Source organism: Talpa europaea, assembly GCF_964194135.1.
Source record: "Talpa europaea genome assembly, chromosome: 3".
Lineage (NCBI taxonomy): Eukaryota > Metazoa > Chordata > Mammalia > Eulipotyphla > Talpidae > Talpa > Talpa europaea.
This window is the reverse complement of record NC_140069.1, coordinates 100749807-100762056: the sequence shown is the minus strand read 5'-3', so window position 1 is coordinate 100762056 and position 12250 is coordinate 100749807. Positions and strand designations below refer to the sequence as shown.

Sequence of the window (12250 nt, the reverse complement as noted above, 5' to 3'; positions counted from 1 at the left end):
ATTTTTATATTTTGCTGGATTACCCGAGTTCAAAATTAGTCTTTACCCGTTCTCCAAAAATCCCACGTTCATTTTTACATTTGCAAAAAGGGTACTTTGCACTATTTATTATATGCATGCTTTATATCCTGCATCAAACCTCAGAAATACTTAGGGCAAATATTTTATAATTATTTTTATATAGTGTGTACACAAATTCTGGCATCCGCCACTTGTAAAAAAGAAACATTCAAAAATTGCAAAACGAACATGCAAAGATGAATAAATTTACCTTATGTTGGGATAGTAATATCTACCCAGAAATCTTTAATAATCACGCCTAGTATCCTTTTATATCTTGAAATTTGCAGCCTCATTACTAGGATATCTACTTCACTTGGTTCCATTCTTTAAAAAAATAGGTGGCTTTTCTCCTTAGAAACATGAGGGAGGGGCAGAGAAAATACATTTTGTGGTGCTTGAAAGTAAGAAAAGCCTTCTAAAGAGAATTGGAAGGAGGTCGGGATAGCATAACACAGGAGCCCACCTGATGGAAGTTCACAGTGGCCAAAGTAAACTGGAATAATTTGAGTAACAAATTGTAACATTAGACTTTAATTCATGTAAGAAAATAAATAACCGTGAGTCCACAGAGATGGGGACAACTTTTCCTATCTTAACAATTCCAACTAATAAATGTCCAAGGTATGAGAACAGAAAAGCATTACTAGGCAAACACAATAAATATTGTAGGCAAGATCCACTGATAGGTACTAACATTAATGAGTGAAAGTTTAAAGAGAAATAAGTCATTCCCTTAGTTTCATAATAGTTCCCCCATAATATTCATTAATTACAAAGGTGAAAATATTGATATTATCTTTTTAATTAGTTCAGAAACCTAGTAGATACTACCTTAACCAAGTGTTCAAGGTTAGTGTCATAGGAATAAGCTATGAACTATCAAGTACAAAACATTGATACAATACATTGAAAAGGGTCTATCATCACTTTATGGTATGTATGTCATTCTAATCATGAGAAAACATCAGACAAGCCCAAAATAAGGAATATGATAGAAAAGAAAACAAAACTTAACAAGTACTTCAAAAACGTAAAGGTCATGAAAGCCAAGAATAGACTAAGGAACTGTCGCAGATGAAGACAACTCATACTTTATGACAGCTAAGAGCACTGCAGGACATTGGATTAGATTCAGGAAAAGAGAACATTGTAGAAACAGTGAAATTTGAACAAGTTTTGTACTTTAAATCGATAGTATTATACCACTGTTAAATTTCTGATTTTTAAAATAAACATACTATAATTGGGCCTCGCCGATGGTGCAGCGGTTGAGCGCTGGGCTGCAAAGCTGTCCGCAGCTTCTGCAGCGACAGTTCGATCCCCGGCCAGCTGGCCGGCGAGGATCCCACAAGACACGCAGAGCTTTCCTGCCTGTTTTGCAACCCGCTCTGGCTCTGATGGATTCTCTCACCCTCCCACGCTTCTGACTATACCCAGTGCTTGTATAAAATAAATAAATCTTTAAAAAAAAAACAAACCACACTGTATTATACAAGATGCTAAAACATCAAGGAAAGATGGGTGAAAGGTGTTTGGAAATTCTGTTATGTACTGTATTTTTGCAACTTTGAATCCAAAACTATTTCAAAATATAAAGTTAAATGAAGATGTAATATAGCTATATTTTAAGTTTTTTAAAATCCCACCTTCCTAATACCTACTCTTAAATTTATTAATTCATGGCTGAATTGCTTTGCAAATGGGAACTAGGCTAATTTTTAAAGTTTAAAAAGAAAACAGTAAAGTCTAATCAGCTCAGGTTTCATCATAAAGTTATACAAACTAGTTATTTTAGGGTTTGATTTTTTAAAAACTCACAAAAATCATCCACTAAAAATGTGGTTCAAATAACCTTCTGAAAAGATAAAATGAAGTTATTCAGAACTCTAATTTAAAGCTATCTAGAAAAGGGTCTCCCTAGTGATGGAAGGGGTAAGCACAGCACTATGAAGCTATCAGTACTAGTACCATGCCTGGCTGGCCAGGGAGGTGACCCATATGGCGCAGCTGATCTCTCCTGTAGCGCCCGCTGCTCCCCTCAGCAGTGTATGTCATTCAGTCTGCCTGTTCTGCTCCCCACTCTGTCTCTGGTGAGTCACCCCATGCATCTCTGGTCTGTACCAGCTCTTCTATGCATAAATAAATAAAAAATAATAATAAAGCTATCTAGAAAAGGCACTCCTCTGATTAACAGGGAAAAAAAACCAAACTGCAAGTCAAACTTTATAGCCTGTGACATCAGCAATCAGTTAAACTATAACAAACAAAAAGGATCCATTTAGGGAAATGATTAGACATAAGTATTTTTGCTAGTTATTTTGAGTTTTGCACTTCAGGATGGTCCAACTTATCCACAAAATGAGCAGTGATTTGGGATTCTTTCCAGTCCTAACACTGAATTACAACCTTTTTCCATGTCTTTATCCTGACTTCTTTAAATAACAAATTCTAGGTAAGCAGAAGCTTTTATTTCTCAATTTCAAAATTCAAAACACAAAAATTGACATGAATTCTGAAATGTATTTACTGCATTTAAGTAAAATGTATTTACTGCATTTAAGTTTACTGCATTTAAATAAAAATATAAAGACTGAATGCTTTTCTCCATTTTTATCGCTTTCAAACTTCTTGGTAAGTCATTAATAAATGCATTAATCACTGTAACAAATTCAATACATTCACTAATAAAAAAACTAATCACATTAAAAATGACTGGAAATAAACCCCAATTTTTAGAATAGATTAACAAAATTAGTTTCAATATGCACTTGAATTTATCTTTAAAAATGCTGTGAGTTTAAAAATAAACTACATACATAATTTCTAACATTTCTTAACTCAAACATCTGAGGTCCTAGATCTCTGACTACATTACAGTATAAATTTTATCACCTGAGTATTTGCTTCTTGACACAGTAATATGGGAACTGTTGTATATACAAGTTCCATGTGGTTACAATGACAATATCTACACGAAATATATATGCCTCAGAATAAAACTTTTTAAAAACATAAACCACCAAAATCCAAAAACTCTTTAACAACACCAATGCTAACAAAGATGTAACACAACAAGGGCTCTTAGTTATTGCTGGTAGGAATGCAAAATAGTTATATCACTTTTTGAGACAGTATGGTTTCTTACAAAACTAAACACTCAACATAAAATCCAGCAGTCCCATTCCATGGTATCTACACAGATGAATTACAAGTTAACATTCACACAAAAACCTGTGTAAGAATGTTTATAGCAGCTTTATTTACAACTGCCAAAACTGAGACACAACCAAGATGTTCTTTAATAGACAACTGGATGAACAAACTAAAGTTACAGCCAATGGTTATTGGTTTCCCTTGCAATTCTATGCACCTTAAGTGGAATATTAAACAGACAGTCTACAAGCTTCACCAGAGCAAAAATATTCCATGGCATAAATAAGACCAAGAATTTGTTTAATATAACTCAAACAAAATACAAAAATCTTGCAAGTACTGTTATAGATTTCTAAGTATTTTTTAAAATTTATATATGATGCCAAGGGAAGAATTAATTTTATACTCTATATAAATCCTGTTAATCATCTTTATGATGTTGATAACTGAATATTCTTCTTCCCTCTAATTTGTTATATTATTCTAACATTACTAATAGCATTGTGTTTTATCATTAAAAAAAAATCAAATGTAAAGGTCAGAAAAGAAGCCCACTCTCACTTTTTTAAGTTTATATATTTTTAACATCATTTTTATTTTTGTACAATGTATATCTCAAGTGTAGTCCCTGTAAAATTCCCACCACCAATTCACCCGTGCACAATCACCATAGTCCCTTTTGCTCTTCCCTCCAGTTTTGATCCTACTCCCTCCTCCTCCCCTGCAGAATGGCTCTGATTTATAGTTTCCCGTTGATTTTGAATTTATAATTTTTTTTTCCTGATCCCTTATTTAAAGAACCCATTCTCTAATGAAAGTTAAACTAACAAGCAAAAAACCTTTCAAATACCTCCATAAAATATCTTATGACTTACACTAGATATTTATACTCATGATTTTTGCCAAAAATAAAAATGAATTCAACTGTGGTACCTTGGTCACGCCTAAGAAGATACAACAGAATACAACATTTTTAATGGCAATAAACTGATTTCACCAATTTTTGCAGTTTTCAGTTCTTTACCTTGAAAGGCTAACACACAATTGACTGTTGACCCATCCACATAATGTTCAGGCATAGGGGACCATAAAAATGTATAATAATCACGAGCAGTACTCCATCCAACCTAAAAGAAAAGAAAACATGGAGATTATAAATGGTTTAACATTAGAATATCTTGCACCATATTGTTTTTTACTGCATCCTGAAGCTAAACTTGTATTTACTATGTTTACGAATCATGATTCTTTAACAAGTATGTCAATTTTATGATTTTTTACTATTATAACCCAGTGCTATAAAAATGTTTATAAACTGAAGTGTCAACTATGTATTAAAATCAGTTTAATACCGAATTTCTCAAGGAAAATCCTAGTATAGATATGAACAAATTTTAAAAGCCTGTGTTCTACTTAAAATTTGATTTCACTAAACAGTTTTCACAATTTATTACTTAATACCTGAAATTTAGCTTTTTAAAATCAGGTCCTCTCTTCTAACTAAACTTGACTAATCTTTTCATCTTTGGCAAATCTTGCCTGCAGTCAGTATATAAATTTTATTAAAAGGACTGTATTATCAAGAGGCTTATATATATTTATAGATCACCTATGCCCCTAAAACTTGACTTACAACGCAAAAATACACATTCCTTCTATATATATATGTCAGTCTATATTTTCGAACTGGACAATATACTGTTAAATACTGAATATCAAAGATATTTAAAACAGATCCTAAATTCCATTTGCCAGTAGTATTATAAGAAATACATAATCCACAGAGCTAAATTATATTTATGTGGTATAATTCTGATTGACCTAGGATTAGAGATCACAGAAAACTAAAGCTGGAATAATTTCAACAATCTTTAGTTTTCTAGAGGAGTGTTTTCAAACTGTGGATCACAACCCAGTAGGAAGCAGTATTATCAATTTAGTGGTTCATGACCAGCATTTCTTTTTTTTTACTTTTTTAAAGATTTATTTATTTATGTATACAAGAACTGGGGGGCAGGCTAGAGGCGTGGGGGTGGGAGGATCCACCAGAGACAGAGTGGAGAATAGAATAGGTAGACTGACTGAAATACACTGCTGAGGGGAGCAGCAGGAGAGTCAGGAGAGTCTGCTGCGCCATGTGGGTTGCGCACTGGCCGGGATCAAATTCGTGCTGCAATGGCTGCGGATTGCTTCACAGGTTGCGTCTTAACCCCTTGCACCACCAGGGAGGCCCCAGCATTTCTTTTTTAATTATATAGAATAGAAACTATCAGAATGTATGAAGACTATGTGTTGCTTTATGAAAATGTGTTTCAGATGTATTTGATAAAACTTCACTGGGCTGGGGCCTCCCCGGTGGCGCAGCGGTTGAGCGCTGGGTTGCGAAGCTGCCCGCGGCCTCTGCGGCGCCGGTTCGATCCCTGGCTGCTCCCCGGCCACCAGAGGAGGGTCCCACATGGTGCGCAGACCTCTCCTGCCGCCCGCTGCTCCCCTCAGCAGTGTACTTCGGTCCTTCTGCCTGCTCTGCTCCCCGCTCTGGCTCTGGTGGATTCTCTCACCCTCCCGCGCTTCTGACTGTGCCCAGTGCATGTATAAACAAAGCAAACAAACAAATAAATGAATAAAACATGCCTCTATTAAAAAAAAAAAAAATTAAAAAAAAAAAAACTTCACTGGGCTGAGTTACAGAATTCTTTGTTTCTGTGTGTCACAGTCAAAAATGTTTGAAAGACTATTCATCTCTTTAGAGCTAAGGATGAGGAATCAGTGATGCAAATGACTGACCTCACCTGTCTGAGGCTCTTTTTTTTTTTTCCTTAGAATTACTAGAGGACCTTATGATGAATATAAAAGCAGTACATAGCAAAATGCCTGACCCATGATGAGCACCCCAAAATGGTAGTTTTGCAATCACAGCATAAGTATGGTAGTTTTGCAATCACAGCATAAGTAATTGAGTGTAAAGATAGGTCAGACCACCAGGAAAAATCACTTACTAACTATATGACTTCAGACAAGTTACTTCTGTTCCCTTCCTCTTTTAAATGGAGGTAATGGTGAGGAGGTGGAGGAAGCAAATATTGTTTAAAAATGAAAAATGATGCAGAAAATAAAAAAAGTTAAAAATAAAATAAAATGTAGGTAATGGTAACAATCTCAAAGGACTGCATTGTGAACTAACTGAGATATTCCTTGCAAAGCACTTAGCACAGTGTCTAGCACATGAGTGTTCATTAAATGTTACCATTCACTAATTGTCAGGACACACGGCCTATCAGGGCAATGAGCTAGACTCTACAGTGCTCTGTCCCTCATTTTCAATATCCCCCAATGCGCCTACCACCTCCTGAAAAAGAGCCCATCTCAAGTGTTTTCCCAAATATACCTGGCATAAGTCATACCTTGCATTCTTTGTCCCTGTCCATACACTGATGAAAAAACCTATCTTGCATCTATAAAGTCACACATCTTTCTTGGAAAAAACCTAAGTAAATGGGCTCTACCTGGATCATACAGTGAAGAAAAGTGCTGAGTATGAATCTGTGATGGTTGACATACAAAATGCTAATGTCAAAATTATAGATACCCGACTCAAGCAGCACTGGGAAGAGCCATTACAAATAAGTTCACAAAATGATTTGGAATAAATAATATCCTCATTTTACAAGTTAAAAAGCTAGCTCAAGACTAGTAAATAGCAGAATCAGGACGCAAACCTTAAGTTTATGCTCTTACAGGTCTAGGGGTTAAGTCTCAGCACTATCACCTCAACGGCCTGAGTTCAATCCCCAGCCAAGGAGTTAACCCACATGGCCCAGCAGACCTCGTCTATCTCACCTGCTGCTGCCCTCAGCAGTGTATTTCAGTAGATCTTCCTGTTCTGCTCCACACTCTGTCTTTGGTGAATTCTCTCACACCCCCAACACCTCTGGCCTACACCCCAGTTCTTCTACACAAAAATAAAATCTTTGAATAAAAAAAAAAAATCAGCAACAGACAATACACAACAATAGAAGAGCTAATAAGGCTGTAGAGTTGCACAGATTTAATTACAAATGACTGGAAAAAGTAGTAAGTGATATAGTAATCCAAAGGAAAAGATCATTTTTCAGGTAAGGAATAGAGAAAATGGAAGAAAAAAAATCCTGAAAAAATTTCCCAAGACCTTCAATGAAACTAAACCTTCAGATGACAGAAAGGAAAGCAGGATAAATTGAAACTCACATGTTTTACAATATCATGCCTATTAAATATTTTGTGTTTATAAGATGTTTACATTTACAAATGAAAACGTCTTATACTTGACATTTACAAAATAAAAAGAGGACCCTTAATTTAGAATTAAGATATGGCTGTTACTTATCAACATGCTTAAAAATACAACCATCTACATGGAACAAATAATGCAGAAAGTTTTTCTTACCTTGAATATACCAACCCAATCTTTTTGATGTGGATGGATATATGGGGTTAAGGTGTAATGACATTCCAGGTGTGCATTAGGAAGATAACTCTTGGCCACATTTTGAAAGATAACATGGGCAAAGTTGGAAGTCTGCAATGGGACCTCTTGAAAGGATGTCATTGTGACCCTGAAACAAGTAATTCATACAAGCTGAATTATACTGACTAAAACTTGTACCTTCAGAGTAAATACATAACATTTAACATTAACATAAATACATGTTACTTGCATGCCATAATTATTGAGAAAACATATTTTAATATTGGAATCCTCCTTTAAAATGTAATTAAATATAAATACACTGGCAAACTAAGAAATGACTAATTTTCAATTGAGTCAGAAAGTTACACAGGGATTTAAAAAAAAAATTTTTATTGGCTTAAACTATATGTGATCCTGGGCAGAGGATCACATGCATGTCACACAGTATGTCACACGCATGTGACACAGTATCAGATGCATGTCACCACACCCAACCACCAAGGCACCCATAGTACAATGGACCCCGTCCACACCTTAAAAACACAAACTCTTTAACTCTCCTTTAAAGCCTAGCCCTCTGCTACTACCGCAACCAAAAGCAAATGAAATGGGGATGTTTTAAGTGCACACTGCCAACAGAAACCTGCCAATCCTTAGGAACAGACACTAAGAAACAAACAAGGGCAGTTAAAAGTCCATTTTTTATTGGCTAGTTACCAATTTGTTTTTTCTATGTTGAACCCTTTAAGTTCATTATTTTCCTCCCTAGTTGGTAATGGATACTTAAGTTAGTTGGATTGGGTCAGAATCTACTTAGTGATTCTTTATCCTGGTCACATAAAAGATTAAGACTATTGAGAACTTTAAAAGAGAAAAAAAAAAATATTCTCTCTCTCTCTCACGCACGCACACACGCATAATCCATTCCTCTCCTCCAGGTTCTAGATTCCTATAACTGACTCATGTTCAAAATCCTGTGGATCAGCATGTCTCAATCATGAGATATACTGGAATCACTGGTGGGAAAGTAGGGGTATGTCTTAAAAAAAAAAAAAAAACAGTGACTTATCAAGAGGGACCTAGGCACAAGATTGTGTGTGCGTGTGTGAGAGAGTGAGAGAGTGAGAAAGTGAGAAAGAGAGAGAGAGAGAGAGAGAGAGAGAGAGAGAATATATATTTTTTCTCTTTTAAAGTTCTCAATAGTCTTAATCTTGTATGTGACCAGGACAAAGAATCACTAAGTAGATTCTGACCCAATCCAACTAATTTAAGTCTCCATTACCAACTCACTTATTTCTACAGATGCCCAGACCTAGTCTGTCTTTTTGGGTTTCTAGTAGATGTTTATTCAGAGCTCTCAAACTATGTAAAGTCAAGTCTCAGACGGTCCTGAAATAGTTCAGTCTGTCCCTCTCTACCTATATGGATTCTACATTTTCATTTTGTACTCAATGATCTTTTTTTTTTTTTTTAAGATTTTTATTTATTTATTTATACAAGCACTGGGTATAGTCAGAAGTGCGGGAGGGTGAGAGAATTCACCAGAGCGGGGAACAGAACAGGCAGGCTGACGGAAATACACTGCTGAGGGGAGCAGCAGGCGCGGCAGGAGAGGTCTGTCGCACCATGTGGGACCCTCGCCAGGTGCCGGGGATCGAACCGGCGCTGCAGAGGCTCAGGGCAGCTTCGCAGCCCAGCGTTCAACCGCTGCACCACCAGGGGAGGCCCTCAATGATCTTATCTTGACTTCCAGTATTCGAAAGTTACCCTCCCCACGTACTTACTGCTTAACACTAGGAGTATGTGCCCGGGTATGGTAGCATTGCTAAATTTAAAAAAAACAAGCCCCCGTCTTTTGCCCAGCAGGCAAGTCTGGGAGGCTTGAATGGATAAAGGGAGTAGAAAGAACTGCCACGGGAACCTGGACATTAAGCTGATGATCCAAAGAACTGATGATCCATTATGCCAATTCAGATCATGAGTCAGGACACACAAGACTAGTCACCCTAACCAGTCAATGATGCCTGGAGGCTCTACAATTAAAACCTCACTCTGGATACAGCAGACCCCTTCTGTCTCACCTGCTGCTCTCCTCAGCAGTGTATTTCAGTGGATCTGCCTGTTCTGCTCCCCATTATGTCTCTGGTGAATCCTCTTCCCCCACACACATACCTCTGGCCTACACTCCTGTTGTTCTACGCAAAAATAAAAATCTTTTAAAAATGGTGAATGTGGATTATAAAAATTTGCAAGCTGCAAATGCTTTCCATATTCTTGGTTCTACTTTTGAGAAAAAGGAAAACTGAGGGTCTACTAAAAAAAAAAAAAAGGCAGCCCATGTACAGTGTCATGGACTTGGTATAATCACTGATTTTATAGTACACATACACTAAGACATTTGCTTCTGAGTTATCAAAACAGGAATCTCTGTAATAACAGGGGAAACTGGGGCAAGATTTTTGCCAACTAAATTAAATTACTTCACAAATGAAGTTTCTATAGGACAAGCACATCATCAAGACTCTGCTCATATTTTAACAATGATAAGATCTACAGGCAGAATACTTTTACAACTGTTTATTTTGCTGACCTGTTTGAAATACTAAGGCAAATTTAAGTTTTGAAGTAACATTTTACAAAATAACCAGTTTCCTTCTTGTGCTTTCTCTGGTTCTATTATTGTAACTGAGTGGTCGCCATGAAAAGGGGAGGTACCTGGTTCCCTGCTTCACCTAAGGCAGGCTGGAGCTGAGCAGAGAAGAGAAGATGCTGGAGAGGAGACTGGAGTAGGAAACAGGATGGAGAGCAAGGAGGAGACCTGGAGGAGGCACATGGAGCAGAGAAACATGAAGAAACTGCACCTGCTTCTTAGTCCTAGATTGACTGGAACAGAAGTGGGTGAGAGACCCATGGGGAGGTTAACATGGCAGCTTTTATCTCGATTTTGATTTTGCTCTTTTCCTCCCAGACTTGTCTGTTTCTGACCCTGTTCTATGGGTCTCCGCCGGAAGGTGCTTTAGACTTGAGGCAGGCTTTCAGACCCTGCTCTGGGCCAATCCTGTTTGGCTGGACTTTTACTCACGAGGGGATGGGTAACTTTGGGTGCCTGAATTGGAAACTATATTCTTTGACTTTCTGTATTGCACACTAATTGTATTAAAGTTCCTTTCCATTAAAGGTCTTATATGTTTTGTCTTGATGAGGCAGATGGCAGAACCTATTTAGGGCAGGCAGGTTTGGTGATCCTGGGGTACCCTTCTCCTGCCCTGTAACATTATGGTCAAAGTACTTACTTTACTGAAATATTATGGACATGCCAAAAAGAGAAAGTCAACCATGAACCTAGAACACACTCTGATAGGACACCAGGATTTGGAGGTTAAAAGAGAGCATTCAGTAACAATCCTACTGTACCTATCTGCATGAACAAGTTTTATTACTGATGGAAGCTGAGAGAAACCTTTAGGATGGAAGGTCTCACAAGGTCAAACACCAGAGGTGGGGCTAGAGGTGATTAACAAATCTTAAAACTAAACCCTATGAAATTTTTCAGGATTCTGAGGTGGGGGCAGCAAACATTAACAGCCAGGGATGGGGGCAGGGAGGATTATCAATCACAGAAAAACAGTCCAATCTGACTCCAAGGCAGTAAATTAATTGCACAGTAATTCCATAAAAGAACACTACACAGGAACACCCTTTGTTCTGACAAAATGCAGCTCTCCTTTATCTATGCAGATACATATTTTTTCCACAAACCAGCTTTCCTGCTGGCCTGTTTATTTCCTTTTGGTAATAAATTTGCAGTGTACTGATAAATGGGAAGTCTGCTGACTTTTTCCTCAGCAACTCAAGAACTGCACACTGAACCCATCATCTGAAACCCAACATCACCAGCAACCTTATGCACAGACTGAACTGTTAACTCAGCTGGTTAACCAAAAGCCTCAGGAAAAATGAAAGGTAGCATTTACTAATACTGGTAACTCTGCCTAAAATAACTGGAGAGTTCTAGTACTTTGTTTCATTGATTTACCAGAACTAATCTGGGGCCTACAGGATGCGACATGATGCTAATGAAGTCACTAATGATAATCTCTCTTCAAGTTGCTGGCTTCACAAGGGGGGCTGGAGTGAGACACGACCCATAGATTTGAGTTTTTTCCATGTTCACTGCTGGTCATGACATAACTAGTAAGGCAAACCTTACAGTTTTATTTTGTTACAGAAATCTCCATAAAAAGGGGAGATTCAAGTCTCCTGCCTCACCTAAAGAAGGGTGGAGCTGAGTGGAAAGCAGCTATAGAAGACACAAAGAAGAGACATAAAGAGCAGAGACATGTGAAGGACGACACACTTGCTTCTCATCTTCAGACCTGCACCAGGAGCTTGGGCGACATGGAACACACACATGGAATGGACACACACAGACGCTTGCTGAGAGACATGTGGTGAAGCTGATAATGGCCGCCTGTCTATTTTTATTTGTTGTTTACTTTTGCTCCATTGGTCCCAGACTTGCCTAGCCCCTTTTACCCCTTTTCTCTGGGTCCCCACCAGATGGTGCCTTAGACTTGTGGCAAGTTT

General features: G+C 37.5%; 1 protein-coding gene across 6 annotated transcripts in view; it reads right to left on the bottom strand.

Moving 5' to 3' along the window:
- The window catches only part of TAX1BP1 (Tax1 binding protein 1), a gene marked incomplete at both ends in the record, with an annotated part of 43242 nt that extends 35441 nt beyond the window's left edge, over positions 1-7801 (bottom strand). For all 6 annotated transcript variants that reach the window (XM_084229691.1, XM_084229692.1, XM_084229693.1 and 3 more), the window contains 2 exons: positions 4241-4343; positions 7640-7801. In XM_084229691.1, coding sequence (XP_084085817.1) covers positions 4241-4343; positions 7640-7801 — 265 coding nt within the window. The remainder of the gene's footprint in view (positions 1-4240; positions 4344-7639) is intronic.
- Between the last annotated feature and the right edge of the window lie 4449 nt (positions 7802-12250).